We start from the raw sequence: 24,453 nt of genomic DNA on the forward strand, positions 1-24,453 counted from the left end.
TACTTATTTGAAAAGGAGGCAGGAAAAAAAGAAATGAAGAATAGGGCAAATAGAAACCAAATAGCAAGAGTGTAGATTTCAACCCAACAACATGATAATTACATAAGAAGTAAATGACTTAGTCCCATTAAAAGGCACGTAATGTATCTCACTCAGGCGGAATAAAAAAGCAAGACACAGCTCTATGACGAACCGATTTCTGCCCCCCTCGAATACCGAATACCCGGAGTGTGTTGCCGCCTCCTGGCCGCCGACCAGCTCTCACTCCCGGCGCTGGCGACTGGGCAGCCCCGCACCTCCTGTCACGTAGCAACGGCGTCATTAGCCTTCCCGGGAAGTGTGAATATTTACAGGTAGTAAGCGTTTCTGCACGCACTGTCCGGGGGGGGGGGGGGCTATATGATGCATTTCTCTGTGGCAGGTGCGAACGGCCGCGCCCAGCCTGGCGTGTCCCTGGCACGCACCCCCAGGCAAGGATAGGGACGCGGGAGGCTCAGATCCCGCGAGGACCGCGGCCCAGGGACCCTCCCCTCGCATCCCCTCCCCTCCGCCAGCCCTGGGCAGCGCGCGCTCCAGGCGGAGTGCTGGGCAGGCTGGGGTGCGGGCCGGGCTGGGGGACGCGCGGCGCTGAACGCGCGGGCCGAGCGGGGGAGGGGGGTGCTTGTCGGTTGGCGGAGGGGCGTGAGACGCGGGGGGCGCGGTCTGGACGCTGGTAGCGAGCCCAGCTGGGAGCGCGGAGCGGGCGGGGGGCGTGGGCAACGGGTGGGAGGCGGGGCGCACGGAGCCCCCGCGCGGGAGCCCCGGTGACGCACCAGTGACGTAGGCGGCGGGCGGGATTTCCCGGCCCCTCCCGGGCGCCCGGGGAGACCCCGCTGCGTAGCGGGCGCGACCACCACCCGCCTGGAGGCTCCCCAGAGCCGCGCGCAGGGGCTGAGCGGACCTGTACTCGGCGTCCGGCTGCCTTCGCTCCCAGACGGGGCTGCGGACGCGGCCGGGGGACCCCCGGACGCACGCGGAGCCCGCCCGCGCCCGCCCGCGCCCACGGGGACGATGCCGCGCGGCCTGGCCCCCCGCGCGCGCCCCGCCGGAGACAAAGCCCGCGCGTGAGCGGCGCTTGGTGAGTGGCGGCCGGGACTGTGGGGACGGGCCAGCCCGGGCTCCGCGGGTCGGGGCGCGGGACAGAAAGGAAGGGGTTTGGGCGGGAACGTCCTGGAGCCGGAGTACGGCCCCGGGGCCGGGTGGTGGTGCCGCGCTCCGGGGAGCCTCGCGGACCGACCCGCCGGGGCCAGCACAGGTGAGCGCGCGGGAATGCGGCTGCTGGAACCGGGGCCCTCCGCCGAGCGCACGTGCGGACGGACCACTCGGAACCTTGGGGGTTCTCCTGGGGGTCGCCCGTTCTCCGGCTGGAGGCGGCGAGGCTCCGGGGGACCCTTGTCCATATCTAGGTCACGGAGCGGTCTCTCCTCTCTCGGCAGGGACGTCCCCGTTGCATAGGACCGTCCTGGAAGGGGTGGACTGGCCAGTTGGTCGTTTGATTTGGGGAAAATTCTTTTGGCGAACGCCTGCAGAAGCCTTCTTGGTTCCCAGCCCCCGTGACACCTGCCTCGAGAGCGGTTCCTGGAGTCACAAATGCGAGGGTTTGTCCCTTCCCTATGGCGTCTGTCCCCGAGGCTGGTGCTGAAATGCGCCGCCTTTGCGGCGCGCGCCGGGCGGCTTTGTTGTAATTTTTCAATTGCCTTAGAAATAATAACGGGAAGGCGAGGGGGCAGAGATGTGGCTGGAGAACACGTCTTAATTTAGGAGGATTTACTTATTTTTGTGTATGTTGGGCTATGGTGTTAGGAAATCCAAAAATGTCAAAGTTTAATCAAGTGGTAAAGTCGATGGTGGACACCATCAGGTCTCGCCCCTCCCCAACCCCGCTTCCCCGGGTTCTCGCTTGCTGTTCCCTCCCAGGGCTGTAAAAGGCTAGTCACAGCCAGAGGCCTGCTGGGCTGCGCCGGTGTCCCCATGAAAACGTGTTAGGCCTGCCGTCCGCTCCTGAGTCCTGTGATGGAAAATCTTTTGGCAAACGCCTCAAAGCGGCAGCAACGGGACCTAGTCTCTGTACTGGCCTCTTGGTTCCTTGGGGGAAATGCTTTTCCTGAGATTTGCCCGCAGTGGGGAGGCAAACCGGGGATCTGGCCCCGTTCCCTGCAGAGGCTACTGTGGGAGCAAACGAGGTGATGCATGGAAAGGCCTTTTCTGTCCTGAGAAATGAGACACGGGACCTGTAAACTGCGAATTATTTCCAAACTGCTGGGTGAGCTCAGTTATCAGACATGATAAGAGGTGGACATAGCCCTTAATCAATAATCGGTGTTGGTGTAAATACACTGGTGTGTATTGCGATGTTTTGCTAGTTTGATGAGTAGCCTCATCTGGGGTTATCAGGCTGAAATGACCAAGACAATAGACTTCCTGTTTGCTTCTCCGCCCACATGTGGCTCCAATCTTCAGCCTCCTTAAAATTGACTAAAGGAAGGCAGCTGAGAAACAGCACAGCAGAAGGGTCATTCTCTCCAATCCCATGGGTTGGCTAGGCCATTGCCTTTGTCCATGGTGGAGGAACCAGGAGAAAGCTTTTCCCATATTCATTTTACAGTTTTTAATGCCAAAATCACAGTCCCTGAGGCTCACAAGTCTCTACATTCTTAGAAATGGTGGAATATCAGGTGGGAACTGGGGGCGCAGGTCCCCCCTTGCTCTCTCGGGAGGATGGGGTGGGGCTTTAAGAGTGAATGTGTGTAATGCCGCCTCTCACTCACTACTGCTTCCTGAGGAAAGCAGCCAAATGACTGAGAAAAAACTGACGTCTACAAATCAGCCTCATTTATTTATAGCCACATCTTACTATCACATTTTTCTTACCTTGTCTCATTTTTGTTGTACTTGAAGAGGAGAGCAAGCCTAAAATGCAGTGCATGCCAGTAGACTCCCCTTTTTCTTCATGGAATTTTAAAACAGCGTCTTTTAAGATATTACTTGGTTTGTTCTCAGAACACCTATATGAGCATACACTGTCTAATCTTGCAGATTTTCCTTTTTTATTTGCTATTTTTATTCATTCTAGACATACATAGGCATAAAGAGACTTATTATTCAAGTACAGAGATTATTTGTTCAGTTTTTGTAAACCAGAAACTGAAATTTAATTTCTTTAGTACACCAACAATACTATACAACATCCTTTCAGCAGTTAGCCAGCAAAGGTATTTTAATTGAAAATCAGAAGGTAAGTGAGTGTCAGGAAAAGAAAAACAGGGAGGTCTATTACAGTGTATAGACATTAGCATAATACTACTAGAAGGTTTTAACTAGCTGATTAAAACCAAAGGAAGAATACAGCAAATATCTTAAATAAATGATCAGAAGTGAAAAGAAATGCAAATGAAATTTCCATTTGGGGAAGGAAGTAGAGGCAAGAAGTACTGCTGAAGAAAAAATAACTGCCGCGAGAACAGCGGGGACTTAGAAAGAGATGAGTTCAACACACAGGCTGGAACATTCCACACCAGTTTGTCAGGCTTTCGTTAGGTCACATGGCAACCAGTGTTCCTGGGGACCTGAGCAGACACTGGCACGTCTGCGGGTGTATTGAAGATGTGGTACTTGTAATGGCCCCAGGTGCCAAGCAGAGGGGAGGGCCCCACCTGGGAGGACCCGATGGGGTGGGGGGCAGGTGAGCCGGCAGTGATTGGGGGTGGGGGGTGCTTCAGCCCGGCACACCATGTGGGTAGTCTCATAAACCTCACACCACACCTGCAAGATTTCTCTTTAGCAAAAAGTGCTGGGGACCACTAGTGTCCTTTCCATCCAGGAGTGTTCTGGCAGGGTGTTTGGTGGGCGGTGCTGACTAACCAAGGACTAGCATATGCACATGGGGAGTGAGAGCAACTGAGATGTGGGAAGAGAAGAAGTGCAGTGACCCACCCCAGGGGCTGCGCATGAGCTCCTTCCCCAAAGGACAGGATGTGCTCCTCTTTCCTCTCACCATTTCTCAGGACACTGCTTCCTGGTGGCTGGGGTGGCTCTCTCTAGTGGGACGTGCGCTGTGATGCTGAGGAGGATGGAAGGGGTAGAAGAAATGCTTTAGCATCCCTTGGGGCCCAACTTGTCACTTCTCCCCCCCACGAAAGTGTGCACACTCGGGTGGCAGCCCTCCATCCACTCTGCACCTTCCAGCTTTTCGCGTTCCTCCCTGTGTGTCCTCCTAAGCTCACATCCAGGTGACAGTTGTGGAACCTTCTCCTCTACCCGTCTCCACCTCACCACCCGTGGGGGAGGGGCAGAGCGACAGCAATGGGGAGAAGGAAAGATTGTATTAAAAACTCTTACTGAAACACCTTTACAACTAAAGCAAAAGGTGTGACCATGACAGGTGGATGTGCACTCAGCGATGTTGACTTCTTGCAGTGTTTCATCACACAAACATGTAACATCGAGAGATTACCAAAAGTGTGTGCAGGTATGAAGGTCCAGGTAGGAGAAGTGGAATCAGAGAGCAGGAAGGAATGAGCCAGGGAAATCCTGAGGGGGGGCAGCAGAGCAATCAGGGAGGTCGCCTGGGGCCTGCAGGTGGCTCTGTGGCTCAGGTTGTGACACTGTTGCAAAGTCAAAGACAAGGGTGGCACACAGCTGGGGTGGCCTCAGGCTGGGCCTGGCCCCGGGGTCAGGCTCCTGGAGGCGGGGCAGCCTGTGTTTGCTGCCCACCCACTGCGTGTTGCCTATACAGCGAGGTTTCCTTCCAGGTCCAGCAACAGCCCACCTTTATGTGCCCAGAATCAAATCACTAATACACCTTGGAAAGAGCTGTGTTTTGTCCCCTACTACTCCTGTTGTCAGGAGGTTCTGGCAGCCTGGGACCCTCACAGACTGAGTCTCCACTGCTGGAGGACCTCCTCTTATCTGTGGAACCCACTATCACGGTGGGCCTCCACCTTCCCACGTTTCCTTACCTGTGAGGGTCCAGGCATGCCCTCTGCAGTGTAGTCCTCTGCAGGGCTTGTCTAGCCTAATGTGGGGACACCTGTCCTGCTGTGTAGACCCTTGATGAACACAGTAGGGGAGGAAAGAAACTTTTCCTCTGCACTCTTAGATTTAGTGTCTGGGGCCTGTGAATTAAACTGACAACAGGAGAGCTGAACAGGAAAAAAAAGCCAGAGTAACAGGAGAAAGGTTTGTTATACAGGCACACAGGAGCTCCACAGGAAAGAGGAGAAAACCGAAGAAAGGGTTAGGCTCGAGAGCTTATACACCATAAAGGGTTAGGCTCGAGAGCTTATACACAATTTTAACAAAGGAAGATAACTTGTGGGAGGGTGACGAGACAAAGAAAAGGGAGTTTTAGCTTCTAGGGGCAGTAAATTGTGGGAAGGTAACTATATGGGGAAACTAATGGAAGATAAGGCTTATTTTAGTAAGGTTTGTTTGTGCAATAGGTACGCCGACCTTCTCTCTGGTGATAATGGAGGTTTTCTTGCTCCTGGGATTGGAGAAGGTGGGGTACACCTTTACAAAGGGAAATGTATGCCCTGCTTTTACACAGAAAGGGGGAAGCCAAGTGTTCCTCCTGTTTATTAATTGCCTGCAGCTCAAAATAATCCTTATGCCAGAGTGGCATGTTTTTGGGGGTGGTACATTATGATCCCCTTCAGCATTTCCAGCAGAGAAATTTCCTCGGAGAAGTCTGGAGCCAGAAGCCTGTGGTATGCTGACCCAGCATGCACAATCCCTATTTGGTTTAGTTTCTGTCACCAACCTTGGAACAGTTCTGTTTTCTCTCTGCCCCAGGTAACTTCACTTACAAGCTGGGGGCCCCACCTGGCAGATGCTTATTTGCCCCCTGACCTGTGGGGCCACACAGACCAGGGAGGGCTGCCTCCTGGTTACGGGACAGATGACTGAAGTGGACAAGTGGATGTGCGGTGGTCTAGATGGGGAAGCCAAGGTTACGGGGAGGGGAAGGCACAGTCAGGCTTCTGGACATTTGTAGGGGCAGTGGTGGGTCTGGAGTGTAGCCGAGAAGGGAGGGTGCTCCTCAGTGGAGAATCCCAAAGCCTCGACCTCCAAGGGCAACAACACAGGGAAACTGACCGTGATGTCGGCCACCAAGTTCTTTCTGGAACAGAGTGCTTCATCAGCATCTCTTCTCCAGGTGAATTTCGTCTGACAGGGACAAGGTCACTGCAGTCTCTGCCCACCGAGACCTTCCAGGTCCCTGGGTACACCCCGCCCTGGACCCCCACCCTGTCCCTGTCTTGGAGTGGACCCCACTGCCCTTTCGTTTGGGGTTGGTGTCCCAGCACCATTCTCCACGTGGTTGGTCTGGTAGAACTGGCTCCCCTGTGCTTGCTCTGTCTCCCCCGCAGCGAGTGTGCCCCCAGCTGCTGCTCTGGCGTGGCCCCACTCTCAGGACTGTTAGGAAGAGGTGGGATAACAGGCCCAGGAAGCAGCCCCACACCCCCAGGTTCACTGTGATCTCTCCTGGGTCCCATTCCTCCAAACTCCCGTTTCTCTCCAAACCTCTCCTTGTGCTAGATTCTGTTGTAGTAAGTAACGTTGGAAATAAGTTGGTCATTGGCCTGGAGCCCAGGCACAATTTTGTTAGACAGAAATTTTCTGTGTCGTGGGGTTTGCATCCCAGAGATCTGCTGGTCCTCACCATGACAGCCTCTCTCCGGCTTTCCTGGGCCTTACTGCTGCTAACCACGCTGCACTCTATAGAAGGAGTTTTTCTATGCCTGTGTCTTGCTGAAAGCAATAGACTGTATGTAAACCGTATGTTTCTAAGACATTCATTTACGGGATATGTGACATTCACCTACAGGCTACGCACCAAATGTTTCAGGCACTGACGACTTCAAGATGAGTCAGACATAGTCATGCCCTTCGCAGAACTCAAAATCTAGAGGGAATGTGTGTATCCCACAGTTTCCCTACCCCGGGATTAACGCTGTGACACATGGTTCAAGTGCTGTGGGGGCACCGAGCATGGCAACAGTCAGTGGGACCCAGAGAAGGCCTGAGAGCAGAGGTCCTGTCTTCAGGGGCCCTGGGAAGCTGAGGACAGTTTTTCAATCCAGACAAATGACAAAGGGCGTTCCAAGCAGAGGGACCAGCATGTGCAAAGGCTCAGAGTTGTGGAAGTCCAGGGAGTAGAGCAGAAAGGCAGCTGGAGCCAGGTGAGGGAAGAGCCTACTCTGTGAGGGAGGGACCCAGGGCTGCCGTGAGCAGATGCGGGAGTTCACGGTCCCCGTGTGTCCTCCATGCTCTGGGGGCAAGTCAGAGGAAGGAGGCCAGAGAGCTGGTGGGTGGACGGTGGGCTTCCCTGCAAGACTCAGGCCCTCGCTCAGTGGGCACTGACTGCTGTCTGACCTAACGGGGAGGGGAAGAGAGCCAGGCGTGTGACACGACCTGGTTTAGTGAATGGAAGACGCAGGCGGAGCGAGCAGCAGCTGCGGTCCAGGGGGAACAGGAGTCGCACTGGACACAGGTAGAGTCACTGGTGCCCAGTGAAGCCACACAGGGGTTGACTCGCCTCCCAGGGGTGAAAGAAAACAGATCTGAAGTTTAGGGCAAAACGAAAATGACTGTAAAATGCACACTCTTTCTAAGAAAGGCAGGTTTTCATGTGTTGAGGTCCCTCAGAAGGGACCCCGCCAGGTGGTCCCTGTGGCTGCTCAGCCGCCAGGCTCTGCGAAGCAGGCAGAGCCGACAGCAGCGCCCTGCAGTGACTCATGCTTTCATCGTGCCCACAGTTACAGCTCTGCCTGTTGGTGATGCTTCTTTGTCCCCCTGACACTTGCGAATCTGGGCTGACGCTGCTCCCACCATCTCTCACTTCCTGTTGATGGGGGCTGAGGAGAGCTGCAGTGTATTAGCCTTCGGGGAGCACGTGTCTCTACCCAAGGGTGTGTTTTTGTTTTATGTCTTCCCCAACCCCCCTCTGGGGATCCGAGGCAGGAGGGCTGGGCCCTGACCCTGCTTTACAGTCATCGTGGCAACTCAGATTGGGGGACCGCCGTAGGGGCTCCCTGCCCTGCCTCCCTCTGGAACGCTGCTGTGAGCTGTGAGGTGCGCCCGCCCGCCCGCAGGAGGTGGGGTCTCTCTCCTCTCACGGTTCCGCACTGTCTGCTGGTTTTCCTCTCTATGTGTTCTGAATGCTGGGGACACAGCCGTGAACAGAAAGCAGGCATTAGGGGTTGGGGAGAAGACAAAAAACCCCGCCCTTATAGAATTGACATTTTAGTGGAGGGATCCGAGCAATGAGAAGTCGGAAAGTCAAAAGTAACTTAAGTAAGTAAATAAGCTTCTTAAAATGGACTAGATGCTTGGGAGAAAACTAAAAGCAGGAAGGGAGATGGAGTGCCAGGGAAAGGGTTACAGATTTTAAATGGGCTGCAAACAGAAGGCCCTGCTGAACCGATCCAAGATGAAGGTGCCTGTGCAATCAGCTTGTCTGATACGCTAGGAGTCAGCAAGGACGGAAGCGCGTTTCAACGCGATAGGCCACAGACTGTGCTCAGCTGCCTTCCTTGGCAGGGCCAGGCTTCTGCTCCCCTCAGTCTCCTCCCAACACACCCCCACAGACAAGGCACCCCAAGAGGAACAGTTGGTAGCAAACTCAAGGCAGAGGAAGAGACTGAGCAAAACGACACAGGATGGAGATTTCTTGTACCAAACAGCCTGACTGTTCTGTGGACAGTCACCCAGAGACCGGGCTCCCGATGGGCCAGGTGCCAGGCGGTGGCCAAAGAGAGAGAGCCCTGACCCGGACCCTCCAGAAGGTGCCCTAGGCGGCTCCCCAAGTCTTAAAGACTTGGGGGTGACTAGAGGAGAGAGGCCACCCCCCAGTCCCCTTTCCTGTGGACCAGGATGGGTTAGGAGACACAGCTTGGGAAGAACTGTTTCATGCACAGTAGTCCCCCCTTATCCGCGGTTTCAATTACCCAATCAACCGAGGTCCAAAAATATTAAATAGGGAAAATTCCAGATATTAACAATTCATACGTTTTAAATTGTGCACTGTTCTGAGCAGCGTGATGAAATCTCGTGCCTTCCCACTCCATCCCTCCCGGGACATGAGCCATCCCTTCGTGCTGCATCTTTACACTGTCGAGACCCCTGCCCGTTAGTCACTTGGTAACATCTCAACTATCAGATCGACTGTCGTAGTATCACACTGCTTGTGTTCAAGTGACCCTTATGTACTTCTTCATGGCCCGGAAGCACCGTGATGCTGGCAATTTGGACGTGCCAGAGAGACACCGTGAACTGCTTCCTGTAAGTGAAAATGTATGTATGTACAGGCAGAAACATAGTATGTGTAGGGTTTGGTACTATCTGCGGTTTCAGGCATCCACTGGGGGTCCCCGCCCCCCGAGATGAGAAGGGATGACTGTATTCTTAACATGTGGCCTGGCGGGTCAACAGGAAGAATCTTGAGATGGGGAAGTAGTCCTGGGTAATTTGGTGGCTCCTCGCAAGTGGTTTTTTAAGAGCGGGACAGGAGTGTCAGATGGGAAGGTGCGCCAGGCTGCTGGCTTTGCACGTGGAGGAGGGGCATGAATAGCCTCTAGAAGCAGGAGAAGTCAAAGAACCAGCCTGCCCCCAGAGCCCCCCCGCCGTCCCCACCAGCTGCATCACTGCTGACGCTGTGGGCCTCTGAACGCCAGACTGTAAAACAGTAAGTTTGTGTTGTTGTCAGCCATGTTTGTGGCAATTTGTTGCAGCAGCAACAAACTAGTGCAGTGTTTCTCTTCCCATTTGGCACTTGAGGAAAGCGAGAGGTTAAGTAATTTGCCGGAAGTTACCTAGCGAGTAAGGAGCAGATCCAGGATTTGAAATTCAGGCGTCTGGCTCTGGGTCCTGCAGTTGCCCCCTGTCACCTGTCTCCTGCCTGGCAGGGACTGAGAGGCAGCAGTTCAGGGCTGCTGGAGATGGGGAGCATCAGAAGATGAACCCGGCAGGTGGGCAGGCAGGAGCCTGGCTCCTGTGGGCTCTTCGTGGTCAGCAGAGGGGTGGTCCCCACAGCTGCTTGCCTGTGCTTCTTTTTGGAAGTGTGCTCAACTCCATACCTGACTGTGAGTGTCCCCCAGGGTCAAAGGTCGGCTCCCCAAGCCCTGCTCACCCACCTCTGCCTGATGCCAGGTGCAGACTGAGCTGTTTGCTGATCCAAAGCTCTGCCTTGTCTCTATTTTCAGTGGTTTCAAAGCACCTTTCTGGCCAGTAGACAGAGAAAGACTGGCTAAGCACAGCACCTTATGCATTTAAAATTCTCTTGTCATCAAGCATCTGTTTCTATCTCACAATTCTTTCGTTCATTCTAATTCTGTTGCTCTTTCATTTAAAGCACCCCCATCCCTCAGTCTTTGACTGAAATAAGTATTCAGAGGAATTTTGAGGCAGTATGTTAAGTTTTTTTGAATATTAAACACACTACCTGAAAACACTCTGGATCTGTCTGCTTCATTTGTGTTCCAAGTATTTTACAGGCCGTGCTTAGATTTTCCAAAGGAGAACTAGCCAGCATTTGATCAGCATTTTGTAGTTTACGAAAAGCTCACGTTCCCTATCCACGTTCCCTGTCCACTTGCTCTTTTCAGAATTGCCAGAGGTAGGAATCATTATCCCTATTCTTGAAAGAAGCTAAGGTCAGAGAAGTGCCAGTTGGCCGAGGCCACACTGTCTATTGCATGATCTGCCTTTCAAGCGGAAAAAAATGACCCAAAATACCTTACAAGGAACTAGGGTGCCAGATTTCAGGTCAGCGGTGCCCCCTCCCAAGTACAGAAGTGAAATGCCAGAGCATGTATGCAGCACTACCTCTCAGGGTCCCCACCCTGCTGGAGGGGGTGCCTGTGACCCCTGTTCTTCTGACATGAATGTCGCATAAGGTGGTTTGGACAAAACTCACCACTATCTCTGGGCCCCACAGTGGTTTTCCGGTCTGTTGATGGGAGGCCCTTGGAGAACGTGGCCCTGCGTGGCCACAAGTTGCTACAGGCATGGCTCCCAATGTGATGACAGAGGTGGCAGGCCTGCTTCTCAGTGCTGTCTGCTGTCCTTATGCCTGGGTCCCCAGACTCCTGGGGTTTCCTGTGCTACTCACCACCCCTCTCCCAGTGCAGGTGTCCTAGGGACAGGTCCATCCTGGCCTGTCTCTGTTCTCTGTCTAGGTACCTTTGGGGTCGTCTCTTTCTAAGAGCCTTCCTCCCACAAATAAAAGCTTTGGCATCCAAACTTGTCCCTGAGGCAGGCTTTCAGAACCTACTTTGAAAGTCAAGAGCAAAATACCTTTGTCTTTCTACCTGTAATCATCCTCGTTCCCCCTTGAGGCAGCATGGTGCCTCCAGCTGGCTGGCCATAGGTCAGGTACAAGGAAGCTCGGAGAGAAAGCAGAGACCAATGTGTCAAGATGTTCTCTCTACACAGAGAGCCAGTCGCCCCCACTCTAGTCTGGGCTCACCTGTCCAGTGAAAGGAAGGACCCTCAGGCTCCCCCAGATGGAGGTGAAAGCAAGGTCCCTAGCAGTTACCTGATGTCCCCTAGCAGTGTGGTGACACCGTTTCCCAACCACTCACTGGCTGGTTAAAGGAGGTTAAATAACCTCCCCTCTTCCAGCCCTCAGCTCCCTCACAGTGGTGCCCAGGATTCCTGCAAACATCCCTGAATCCATTCCACACCAGGAACCTGCGCAGATTGACAGAATGTCATGCAATTGGTTGTATGTGGCCGGTTTGCAAGTGTGTATCAATAAGATAAAAATGATTTTAAGTGCATTACTGAATTCTTTATATCTTTGTTTTCTGAGTCAATAGATCTTAAAAGAACTACTATAAGGGAGGCTGCATTTTTTATTTTATTATTTTTTTGCATTTTTAATTTTAGAAGGGACTTTTATGTTTTAAAACCATCGGAACCATGGCCTGTGGAATCCCTTCCATTTCTAGTCCTCTGTGGTTCATTAACAATGTCACATGATGGCAAATTTTCTAAATATACCCTGCATTTATTTTCTGTCTACCTTTTTCCGCATTGCCTTTCTGTTTCAGCCGCTGGCTTCAGAGCAGGAAGCATCTCTAAGCAGCTTTGCTCCTCCCACAGGGCATTGAGTGGAGAATTTCCAGAGGCTGAGTCTCTCTGTGTAGGTAGAGAAGGTAGTTCTGAGACTGGCTTTTGGTCCCCCACCCTCCCTGCCAAAGTGGGGACTAGTTAGTGACCAGTGGGACCAAGTGTGCCGTCACGTTGGACCCCAACCTCGGCCTTCTCTGGTTGTGAATCCCCCTCCTCCCTCTCCCAAACCTTTGCTGGGACCAGAGCTTCATTTGTCTGCTCTCAGATATGGAGGCTAGTCTTTGCATCCTTCCCTGTTCACTTACAGAGACTTTGTACATGAGCTAGACCATGTATCCATTTTCCCATTTTTCTTGTGCCTCTTCACTCACAATGTTCCCATCTCAGGGGCCTCTTCACAACAACTAGTTGACATCTGGTTAAAAGGAGGAATAGCCAGAGCCAGCCTCCCAGGCAGACTGTCTTAACTCAGAAATTGCTCAGAGCTGTCCCCACATGGTCCAGCCACCTGGCGCTCAAGGAGCTGTGTCGTTTCAGGTGCTTCCGGAGGGGTGCAGGCATAGGTCAGATCAGCTACACGATCCTGTGGTCTGTGGCTTCCGCGTCTGGAAAGATGTGGAATTGATCTCTGTTTGCCGCCAGCCCAGCCGTTCATCACTGCCACCTCTACCACTTCCGGATGGTTCACCTTGAGCAGGTCTTTTGCAGGGATCATTAGCAGGCCGTCCACATATGAAGGAAAAACCTGTCAGACTCCGCATCTTTTTTCCTGGACAATATCCAGATTATGTTCAGGCTTATTTTATGGGTCCTTTTTTTTTTTTTTTTTTTTTTGCACTGCTGCTAAAATATCCTCCCCCAGGCAAAGCTCACTTGAGGCCAGTCTGTTAGCCACCTTGGAGAAATCCTACTAATATATATAACAAATGATCAACCGTGTCAGAGGCTGACAGCCCTCAATGTCAGTTCTTCCTCTTTTAAGACTGCTGTCTTTGAGTCATTTGGTCATAAATGCTTCTAATCTAGAATGAGAACTGCGTTACAATTTGTTTTTCAAGATCAAGTCATTAAATTGTTACCTAATCTCAAAGTCAAGTGACAGTGTCTGATATTCTATGAATTTGCCAAGCTGTCTTACGGGTTTTGTTCCCACCTGAGGCATTTTACTTGATAACTGATCTTTTCCGGGCAAGAAGATGGCAGACAGTTACAAATCAGGACAGAAAGTTGTTCACAGTGAAGCAAGTAATCGCAAACAGAGATTGGATTAAAGGCAAGCCTCCTGGCTCCCCACCCACCCTTCCTACCTGAAAAATGCCTTTCCCTAGCTGCTTTATCTCCAGGACGAGCATCAGGGACCTTCAGTCGAAGGGCGAACTCTGAGCTCCACAGCCCACGCAGCCACCAGGAGGGCGCCCGCTCGAAACATGCTCCGCATCTGCGAGGCGACGAGCCTTCGCCCGCCGCGCAGCTCCTGCTTGTGCTCCGCTGAGCCATCTTGGTTGTTTTTAAACTCATACGTGATGTGTTCGCAAAATGAGTTTTCTTGTCAGAAAGGGCCATCCTTTGGTTAGCTGAGCATTAATCCATATATCACCGCTCGCAGAAGAATTAGAAAAAATTAAGTTAGCAGGACGCTTAAGCAGACTTGTCAGTCACTGTAGGTGCCGACAGCGCCTCCTCCTGGGGGTACCAGCTGCGTCCTCAAATCCACTTCCTCCCCGAGGGGTGGGATGTGTCCCTCAGGTCCTCGGACCACACTTCCTAAGTGGCACTGAGCTAGCTGCACCCACACCCCGCAGGTAGCCTTGGGGCCATCACATGGCCTTGTTTATGACAAGCTGACCAGCTGGGGCCTTGGCCCGCCATCTGGGGCTGCACAGACAGCCCTTCACAGAGTGCACACAGCCCTGTGCTCTCACCCGAGCTACCAGGGTGAGCAGAACACCTGCCGTGACCGCTCTGCCTTCATGGGGGCTTCCGCTGTGTGGTGACACTGCAGCAGCAGCCTGCTGTCCTCCACGGTGAAGTTCAAGTACTTAGGTACTTTGATGGTGTGTATCTGACAGCTTTAAGGTACTGTGATGTGAGGGTCTTTCTGAAACAGAGAGAATTCTTATATTTCTTGAATAAAGGGTAGCAGCCTCTTTCATGAGCTTGTGTTTGGTTTAAGGGAAGTTATGATGGATGGAGTCTTCAAATAGCTCACTGCTGTCCTATTTAAAAAGAAAGGGAAGGGGACAAGTGGAGATGTGTGTAATCTATACCAACCAATTCTACTCCTAGCAGGAATCCTAGAGGAATTCTTGCTCAAGGATATGTTCATAACATTATTGCACAAAATGATAAAATATGGGAAATAACTAGGTCTGCACCAAGGAGAACGGATAAATACAGGGAGAAGGTATACAGTGGGCATTACAGCAGTAAGCTGCAGAAACCTCAGAAAACAGTCCTAGCCCATTTACAAATGCTTTAAATAGGAAAATCTATTGTTTAGAGATACATACATGTTTTAGAAACAATAAAGATATGTAGGAATAATAAACCAAATTCAGAAGCATGATTATGGGATAGAGGGTGGACACGCAATTTTGGAGAGGTATCTAGGGCACTTCACCATATATTCTTTATGTCATAATGTGGGTGGTACATAGACCAGGTGTTGGTGGTATTATTCTCTAAATAGTGTTATGTCTGGCGTATTCTATAATAAAAAGCAGGCTGGAAATCTACTCATCTTGTTTGCTCAGGAGCATATGGGGAAAAATAGTGACTAGGTTATTAGGTCATAGCAGCTACTTATGAAAAACATAGCATGCATTTTGTCCTTTGCTGTTTCCATGCAGTGTGGGCCTTAGCTGTCCAGACACCGTCTCTTGGCCACACAGCCATGCAGAGAGCAGGTCACAGCCACACCCTGGTGGCCTGGGGGAAGAACCAGTGAATAGTAGCCAGAGCAGTGTTATACAGATGTGCACAGGGGACTTAACGCAGCTGTCAACCACCGAGTCCTAGTTTCAGAAAACTTCTTGTCTATTCCAAGAAACGGAAACCAGCTCTGGAGTCTTCAGCAGAAGGAAGATTTCTTGTAAAGTCATTGGAAGTTCACAGAATGAACAGGTGCTGGAGGAGGTTGGCTCCAAGGCAGGATCAAGATGGCTCTGGAGGCTGGGACTGGGGAACCATGTGACATGGGGTTCTCCATGACCTCTGCACAGCCTCCACTGCTGCCGGACACCACTACTGGGTGGGTGTCGTCTGACTGTCCCTTTGTCCACACGTCTTGTTAGGCGCGTATTGGGGTGAAGGCCTGAATGGCCATTTGGCCAGGCTGTTGCAAGGATACTGAAACCTGCTCCAACAGGAAGTTTTGAGGTCCACCCCAGCCTGACAACTCCATGGATTTTTGCAGATGTGGTTGTCACTACCCAAAAGGAGCCAAACAAAGAGTCCCGTTATCCCATTCTACTCTAGCCTTCGAATGGTCTCAAATTCCTGCACTAAAATTGATTTTTAAAGTGGTCATAATAGTGGAGCTGCTAGGTATTATTTTTTTCATGGAATGAAGTCAGAAAGACTCTAAACAGGAATCTTGATTATCTTACTGAAATAATGAACTTACAGGGACTTTTTACTTTATATTTTCCTGTGGAGTTTGGATCTTTATAGTGAGCACATAGAACTAGGTTGATATCGCTTGGAAATCAACATGCCCTTCAAAAGAATTATTGAGACCTGGAACCTTCACAGCTGATGATGTCTGAACCTCTGTAGAGGCCGTCGTCATTCTGCCCCTGTGGCATTGACTCAAAGAAAGGAGTTGGTGCTGGGTTTTTTCTTTGCTTGTTTGTTTGTTGTTTTGCTTTCGATTCAGTTAATTAAATATCAACTGAGTGTAAACCCCTTTGCTGGAGGCCCTGAGTGTATAAAAATGAATGTAACAGACATCTGCCCTCAAAAAAGCTGGCAGTCTGGAAAGGAAGAAAAGACACATTCGCAGTTCTTTGAATACAAGATTACAAGGTCTGGTGCTATGAGGACCTGAGAAACCTAGCAACGTCATAGAAACGGGAGTGGCCATCTCAAGCAAGCTTTTTTAAGAGGGTAATACCATCTAAATGCTGCCTGAAGATGAGTGGAAGTGGCTTTTAGCAGGAAGGGGTGGGGGTGTGGTGAAGAAATGAAATAGTGGAAGCAAAAGCATGACAATGGAAAGTTCTAGGCACCTAACAAGAAACTCAGGCAGTCTGCTTCACCCTCAGCTCTGGTTCCTCTTGAGAACTGCCTTGAAGTCGTCTGTATCTTACAGATTTTCCCAAGAGCTGCAAATTACCAACAGTCCTCTTCTTCTGGTGTTCAGGAGCCTGTTTGTAAATTGCACTCTTGACCAAGACAAATAACAGGTTGCTAAAGGTGAGAGGTAATCGCGATGGAGCCAAAGACAACAAACCATATTTGATCTGTCTTACTCCTGAAAATCTCATAGGAAGCAAATGAAATGTGAAATAAGTTTACACACTTTCACCCACACATGCACTTCACACATCTCTCCATATCCTTTACATATCATATCCCTCCATATCACCTCTCTCTCTCCCCCTCTCCCTCCCTCTCTCTCTCTCTCTCTCTCTCTTTCTTCCTTTCTCTTTGTCTCTCTAGCGTGCAAGTGCAATGAAAAGTAAAATCCTGATACTTTGGAACAAAATCATCCATTTAAAAAAAATTGGGACTGTGAATAGGGGGCGGTGTGCAGGTGTGGGGAGACCTGTCAGGTGAGGCCCGGCGTGGCCTGTGGCGAGATGTCCCCGTTCTGCTCTGTGTCATGTCAGGGTCTTTCCTTTCTGCCTTTAACTCACTTCTCTTGCTTTGATGCAAGAGCCCCCAGGCTTCCAGAGACAGCTGCTGAGCATGGAGACGGCACTGTGGGAGCGGGGCCATCTGGGGGCCACCTGGCTTCTGCTGCATCTGCCCACTCATCTCTGCTTGTGATTTCAGGTGAGCCTCAAAGCAGGAGCCCTGAACCAGCCTCTCGTCGGACGGCTGCCAGCTGCTGCTGTCGCTAGCCTGTCCCCTGCCCAGGCCTGTCACCGTGCCTCCTCTCAGCAGGTAAGGAAGTGACAAATCCTGCCCTAGAGCAGTTCTCTCTGGAGAGCAGAGGTCTTTGCCAGCAGTGAGGTGTGGGCCTGGGGTGACGCTGGCTTGTCAGGACCCTCCCTGTGTGGCCAGGTCCTCACACCATCACTTTCTTCAGCAGTTGTCATCGTCCTGCCCCCTCCCACCCTCCATGGCAGATGTGGGACTTTTATGAAGCTTATTGCACAAATCACCTACCACCTCCCGTTATACCCATATGAGTAGCTGTGGCCCCTCTTGGGGGAGCAGGGAGGGGGTCCAAGCCATCTCCATGGTGCAGGGTTTTGGCTGGGAAACCAAGCTGTATGGGCCCCCCGCCCCCCCCCAAGAAAAGAGATGTCCCTCAGGCAAGCTCTGTGTCGCTGTGACAAACGCGAGGCCGACCGATACCCCCACGCCCCTCGCCCTGCAGTCTGAGCTGGGTGGTCCCTCAGGCCGGGGGTCTGTGCTCATCGGCAGTTGCTTGTCTCTCAGGGGGACAGACTGGCATGCTGCCAGCTGGTACTTACCGACAGCTCGTGGAGAGAGGTCATGTTGGGGAGGACGGCCGGAAAGGCACAGTGACATCCACTGGTCCAGAAATGCTAACACTGTCCCCAGTCACGTCAGATCAGCAGCACTGGGGTTGGCCCACCTTGCAAGCCCACACCCAACTGTTTACTGAGTTATACACCGCAAGGTGCAGCCCCCCACCCCCACCCCCCGTCAGAACCTGCCCTGAACCCTGTCTGTCTGTGAGCGCTCCTGCATGCCAGGAGCGGCTATCCGACCACAGGGTGACAGAGCCCGGCCCCGGGCAGTTGTCTCATTTCCCTTCTGCCTCGTCTTCTCCAAAGCCGAGAATCAGGTTTGTGGCCCACTGGTAGCCAAGGTGCACGTTTCATTTCATTCCATCTCCACTCTCTCCACACTTTCCTTTTTTTCCTTGGGTCAAGGTGGGATGTACATACACATATATGCGTATGGAGAGAGACAGTCATTGGTCACGTAGAAGTGTGGTGTCTGGATGGTCTCCAAAGGGCAGAGATGTTATTCAAGTGGGACCAGAAGTGCCTGGCCAGGTGGGGGAGGGCGGGCTCAGGAACCTTCCCGTAGGGTCACATCTGTAAAAGACGTGGTTGTCTTTGGCCAAATCCATTTCTTCCTCCAGTACCAGCTATCTCCCTGGGTTACCTTGCCTGGGGAGGGGGACAGGGGCCCTCCCTGCCACCTCAGTCCAAGTCACATAAGGTTAAGATCGCTTGAGGCATGAGTCTGTCCTGGGAAGGCAGGGTAGACAAGTGTGTGGGGTAAAATCCTATATCTCTGCCCCCCCAAGACCCCAGTGGGTGGGGGGGGTGGGGAGTGATGGCGGGCAAGGGGAGCAGCAGCAGGGAAAGTGCTGCCTTCACTCCCACTAGAGAATCTGGTGGGATTCAGTCACTGACCCTCCCTCAACATATTTCCTTATTTGAAACATAAAGGGACTGGACCCAGACCCAGAGGTTCCCTCCCAGTAGTTATGTTCAGTCATTCAGAGCCTGGCTACCCAGAGATCGGCCCACAGAGCAGCAGGGACCTGTTAGAAATGCCAGCTCTTGGGCCATTCCCCGACCCACTCAATCAGCACCTGCATTTCATCAAGATCCCCGGGGTTTTACACACCCAAGAAAATTCAAAGAGGACTGGTTTCCGGAGTCCCTCGGGTACATGGTGCCATGCAAGGTGAGTTGGCACCTCGAGGGGACAGTGAAGTAGAAACAGTGATTTCTCCACCTCTGATATGGGCCACGGTCACTTCAGAGGTTGTGAAATGCAGATAAATTCCCACGTCTGTGGGGTCACAGGCTGCGTCCTGGTCCATGTGCTGTGAGGAACCTCAGCGAGAAGGAGAGTGTGAACATGCACACGTGACACACGTGACACAGCATGTGGGTCACTGGTGGCAACCTGGAAATGGGGTGCCGGCACCCCGAGGAGCAGCGAGCAGGGGCTCAGTGAGTCAGGGCAGGTTCTTATCCCCTCGATCGACCGGAAAGTGCCCTCCATCCATACTTTCAGTGTCTCTGTGTGTAGTTTCTCAGGTATCTGTACTTATCTCTCCACCTCCTTCCTGAGCGAGGGTGGGAAATGCCAGCGGGAGGGCTTTCTGGTAGTGGAGGTGGTGCTTTCAGGTGATGAAGAAAACAGAAATATCTGCCACGTGCTGAGGAGGAGACACCAGATGCACGACGTCATGGGAACGTGGGGTGAGAGGTGGGGCAGAGCTGCCGAGGGGTCGGGTCCGCCCACGTGAGGCATGAGCCTGCGATGAGGGGGTGCTTCCAGCTGCACGTGACCAGTGGCCCCCACATGCGGCCTGAGCCTGAGGCACATATGCTTTCCGGGTCGAGGGTCAGAAGTGGGCCATCTGGGACACACCCCACTCAGGAATCCTGGAGGTCTCTCTGGGAGTGTCCTGACTTTGCCCTGGGTCAGTCCCCAGTGGTCAGTATGACAAGACTCAGGCAGGCAGCCAAAGATGGGGATCTCTCCTCTCGTGCCTCCACTAGGAAGAAAGACCTTTCCTACAAGGCCCCTGCAGACTTCCCACGTGTCCCATTGATGAGGACAAGCTCACACGCTCTGGTCCCCCTGCAAGGCAGGCGGGAAGGTGACAGTGTGGCATTTCAGCCCCTGGAGCAGCAGGTGGCCCTTCTGGCTGGGACAGCGGGTCGGAGCAGCTAAGGGTAGCCGCAGTGCGAGGAGCGACCACTGCGCTGAGTGGCAGCGAGTTCGCAGTGCATACGGGGGACCTAGGGGTAGGGAGGGAGTGGAGGAGGTTCCGCCTGAGTGGCCTTTGGTCTGTTCAGTGGAAGTGAGGTCATCCACTCAGGATGACATGACAGGTGCTGAGGAAATGGTGGAGGCTGAAGACTGAACCAACCGGCCAGGAGGGAAAGGGTGACTGTGGATGGGGACAGATTGCCTGGGCACTCTGAGGACCCGCGGAGGCTGGATGGTGACTGTGTAATGGCACCAGCCCCAGCATGGGGGTTCCCCAGCTGTGCTGAGCAGCTGCCCTTCCGTGTGACTGGAGGGGGATGCATTTGGAGGATCCGGGGTCGGATTTTAGCGACAGAGGAAAGAGGACAGGCCTTGGAAGAGCACGATGGCAGAGCTGGGTGTGTCATCCAGGCTGCCTGTGCAGGTGACTGGTGCTGGGAGCAGCTGTGACTGAGGAGACAGCCGTGGGTGGGTGGGTGCTTCGAGGCTGAAGAAGAGGAAGTGAGAGAGGAAGGGTCCAAGGCTACCTGGCATCAGAGCGCAGTGCCGGAGCCCAGGAGCACAGCCCTTCTCGCGGTGGACCGAGTGGTCTGGAGGGGACACAGGTGGTGGGCGTGAGGGGACGGAGGGGCTCACAGGAAGGGAGGGGCAGTGAGTCTTACTCCCAGGTGCTGGGGCTCCACCCCCCCAAACACACACAGAAAGGAAAACACAGCTCAGCGGGATCTCCCTCCCATCTGAAGCATCCATCCAGTGCTCCCTGTGCTGGAGTGGGGCGTGTCGTGTGGGAAACGACCCTCCTTCTCAGCTGGGCAAAGGGAGGAAATAGCTGAGTCCAGATCAGGGTGTTTTAGAAGCAGCCATCCCACAGGGCCGGGGGTCTGACGACAGTCTGGTTGTGCTGGTAATGTTTTCTACACACACACACACACACACACACTCACACTCACCCATAATACTCACACTCACCCATACCCACACTGTCACACGCTCACACACACACTCATACCCGCACTCACATTGTCACACAAATACAACCACTCACTGATTACCATTCTCTCACGCTGTTACACAGACCCACAATTCACTCCCACACGCACTCATACACACACACTCACACACACACTCACACACACTCACACACTCACACTCACACACCCATACATACTCACACCCGTACCCACACTGTCACACGCTCATACACACACTCATACCTGCATTGACTCACACCCACACTCACATTGTCACACACATACACCCACACTCACTGATTGCCATTCTCTCACGCTGTCACACACACACACCCACAACTCACTCCCACACACACGCACACACACACGCACACACACACATCTTCCCACAGGGCAAAGCCCCTGACCCCTCCTGCGCCCTTCCCCTGTGTCTCTTCCTCTCTCCTGCTGATCCTGGACTCGCCTCCCTTCTCAGCCAACCTCCAGCCTCCCCAACTCCTGAAGCCCAAAGTCAATGACAGGGGAGAGAAGAAGGGTGGGATTTGCAATGGGAGGGGAGGGGCGGGGTCTTAGGGCAATGATTTTAGAGTTCTTTTTCACTCGCATCAGGCTGGGGAGGGTTGGGAACGAGATCGTGCCTCCTCCCTCGTTTTGCATGGACACAGGGACACCCTCCCAGAGGGACAACCACACATGCAGACTGGCACAGAGTGTGCCCCGCAGGCACATGGGCACACACAGAGACGCACACACCTGGACACACATGCACATCTCTATATTGTTGGGGGGTGGGTGGCTGCTCCCCCAGGTTTCAAAACCCCCCGTTCCTCATGGTTCTCCTTCTCTCCTGTTGAGTAAAAGTCCCCAGCCAAGATGGGAACACGCACCTGTTAAACTCTGACTTAGGTGACTGATCTGTGTCTTATAACAAGAAACTTTTATTTTTTTAAAAATTGCCTGTGGACAAATGAAGCTGCCATTATCATGCCTCGTCTGGGCCAGAGAGTTGGCGTGTGTGGGAAAAACCCAGTGTGACCTACACACCGAGCCTCCCAGCGCACTGTCTGAAGCCACTGTCACCTGTGTGACCCGTCCCCAGCTTTCAGGCGTGGGTGACCAGGCCTCCTCCGAGCAGTTTCCTGTTAGATGGGGTAACTAGTCTGTGGCATCCGCCTTCCTGTGGAGAGTTATCAGCACACTGGTGTTTTCTTCCTCAGGTGTCATTACATGTCTTGTCAGGGAGAAGTTCTTCCCTCTTCTAGAAAAGCAAATCTGTGCTTAGGGTGTGTGTGTGTGTGTGTATGCTGTTGTTTAAAGAGAAACTCCCAACACAAAGTATGGAAACTTTGGGGATGACAGCAAATTTTAAATTAGTAGTAAAGCACTTTTATTCGTGGGAATCATGTGCTGAGTGCTGCAGCTGACCGGGCGAGGACACATGAGACCCTGAACTTGGCTTTCAGGCTCTGAGTTTGTGTTCTGGGTGCACGAATTTTGTCTGTGGGACCTATCATGGCTGCTTAATTTTTCTGAGTTTTGTACTTTTCTTACAAAAAAGAACTTAATATGTTTTGCCAACTTCATGAGCTGCTAGAGGAATGAATGGGCAAATGTGTTGGAAAATGACTTGTCACTAACAAAGCACTGTCCAAATGACAAGGTATGACTTCCGGTCGTGGGGGAAGTGACAGAACTCTGGGACCATCTCTGACCTTCTACGCCCTCTCCCCGGGCTGAGAAAGTCTTTCCAGGCGAAAGCATGGGCTGTAGTGAGCACTCCTTTCTCTTCTCCCAGGAGAGTGTGCTCACCACTCGCTCTGGCAGGACAGAGAAGGGGGTGGGAAGGGGAGAGCCCAGCAGGGCTGTGCCTCACCTTCGGAGCAGTAGCCCCTGCAACCCTTTGGCCTCGGTCGTTGCAGGGGCCGCAGGATGAAGGAAGGCGTGCCCAGCAGCAGCACCAGCAGCATCTCCCAGGCCAGGAAGGCAGTGGAGCAGCTGAAGATGGAAGCCTGCATGGACCGGGTGAAGGTAAGCACCACCAGGCGGCCTGACCCCCGCCCCAAACCCCGCCCAGAGCAGTCCTCCCGTTTCCAAGGCAGCTGTGGGGGAGTTAGTGTAACACACAGCAGAGCATCCAGCCAACTTTGGCGGCTGTAACATTTGCAAACGAGTGTTGGCTTCAGCATTCTGAGTGTGCCCGCGGACCCAAATAATGCAGAATCCACAGTGTGCGTGAATTCCGTGAGGAGTCTCCAGAAATAGACTCCTGGTCATCACAGCTCTATTTAGCTGCGTTGTCATGCCAATAAGCGAGAAGGGGAGTGTAACCGTGAGGTCAGTCATAGTTTTCCTGCCTGATCCAGTGACTCACAGGTTAGACCACACTGGATATTGCGACGGGCACGGTTGGGAGTGAAGCCCTGAGCCATGCTCCGTGTTTGTATCCCTTCGTGCTGGGAGAGCTGAAGTGAGATGAAGCCGCTTTCTCTCCAGATGCCACTTAAGCGAGCAGGAAGCTCTGAAATGCTGTTTAGGTTCATTTTCTGTAAAAGGGTTGGAGCCCTGTCGGGAAGCTAACGCCAGGAAACCTGAGTCCCCTGTGTCTGTGATCTGTACACAGGTACAGACCAGAAAACGACTGGCTGTGCAGCTTAGGCCATGAGGTTAACTCACCTGTCAGCAGTAGGTAGAGTCAGGCCAGGAGGCATTTGAAGCTGCAGAAGTAATTGGGAGAGGCAAGGAGGTGTGGTGTGGAGCAGAGAGCAAAGGTGGGGCTGGACAGGAAAATGCACCAGGGAATTTAGCAGAACCTAGAGGCTAAATGTGGGGGACCCTGGGGAGAGGGAAGTTAGAACCCCCCCGACTGTCCAGAGGACCAGAAGGACAGCGGGTACCGGCTGCAGCAACAGGATAGTTGCCATGCCGGGGGTTCTACTTTGGCAAGGGACACAAAACCGAGGGGCTTGCCCAGGAATCTGGGATTCGAAAAAGACAGAATCTGAGTAGGCCTTCATTGGCAGAGCGAGCAGTCCCTCCCCTAGGCTCCTGTCACCGAGACCTCCCCTCATGCTTGAGTGACGGCTGGAGAGCCCCGTTCCTGTGGCCATAGGATAGTCACTCCCGTCCCCTGCGTGTGCACTATGCCAGGAAGCAGGAACGTGCACGGAAAGTGACATGACCGAGAAGTCAGGGAAGGGGTAGCGCGGGTGCGTTTTGTACCAGTGGACCTGTGTTACCAGAGCCTCTGCATCCTGCGGGCACTGAACCAACTATCAATCAGACAGCAGTCCTTGTTCTCTAGGGGAGAGGAGGGAGCAAGAAACTAAGTGATTCCAAAAAGGGCGAGAGGGACTTAGAAGTGAGAGTGAGGACTGCAGTGGCTCACAGACTGGACAGACACCTGCCGAGAGGACCACGCTTGTGGTGAGATGCACTCTTTTCATAAACATCCCTGCACCTGGATGGTCCTGGGTGGAAACACGAA

At 52.8% G+C, this 24,453-nt stretch overlaps 1 protein-coding gene across 4 annotated transcripts in view; it reads left to right on the top strand.

Annotated features, from left to right (window-relative positions):
- Positions 1–277: 277 nt before the first annotated feature.
- GNG4 (G protein subunit gamma 4) overlaps positions 278–24,453 on the top strand; it is a 42,662-nt gene continuing 18,486 nt past the window's right edge. The window contains exons 1-3 of one of the 4 annotated variants that reach the window (XM_033099845.1): positions 278–353; positions 17,116–17,226; positions 22,889–22,997. In XM_033099845.1, the coding sequence (XP_032955736.1) occupies positions 22,899–22,997 (99 nt within the window). In that variant the 5' untranslated portion in view covers positions 278–353; positions 17,116–17,226; positions 22,889–22,898. Of the gene's footprint in view, positions 354–1,005; positions 1,118–1,201; positions 1,295–15,347; positions 15,368–17,115; positions 17,227–22,888; positions 22,998–24,453 lie in introns of those variants that run through there. The other 3 variants (XM_033099844.1, XM_033099846.1, XM_033099847.1) reach the window with 3 other exon arrangements.

This window comes from Rhinolophus ferrumequinum, chromosome 27 (assembly GCF_004115265.2).
Source record: "Rhinolophus ferrumequinum isolate MPI-CBG mRhiFer1 chromosome 27, mRhiFer1_v1.p, whole genome shotgun sequence".
In the NCBI taxonomy this organism is placed as follows: Eukaryota; Metazoa; Chordata; class Mammalia; order Chiroptera; family Rhinolophidae; genus Rhinolophus; species Rhinolophus ferrumequinum.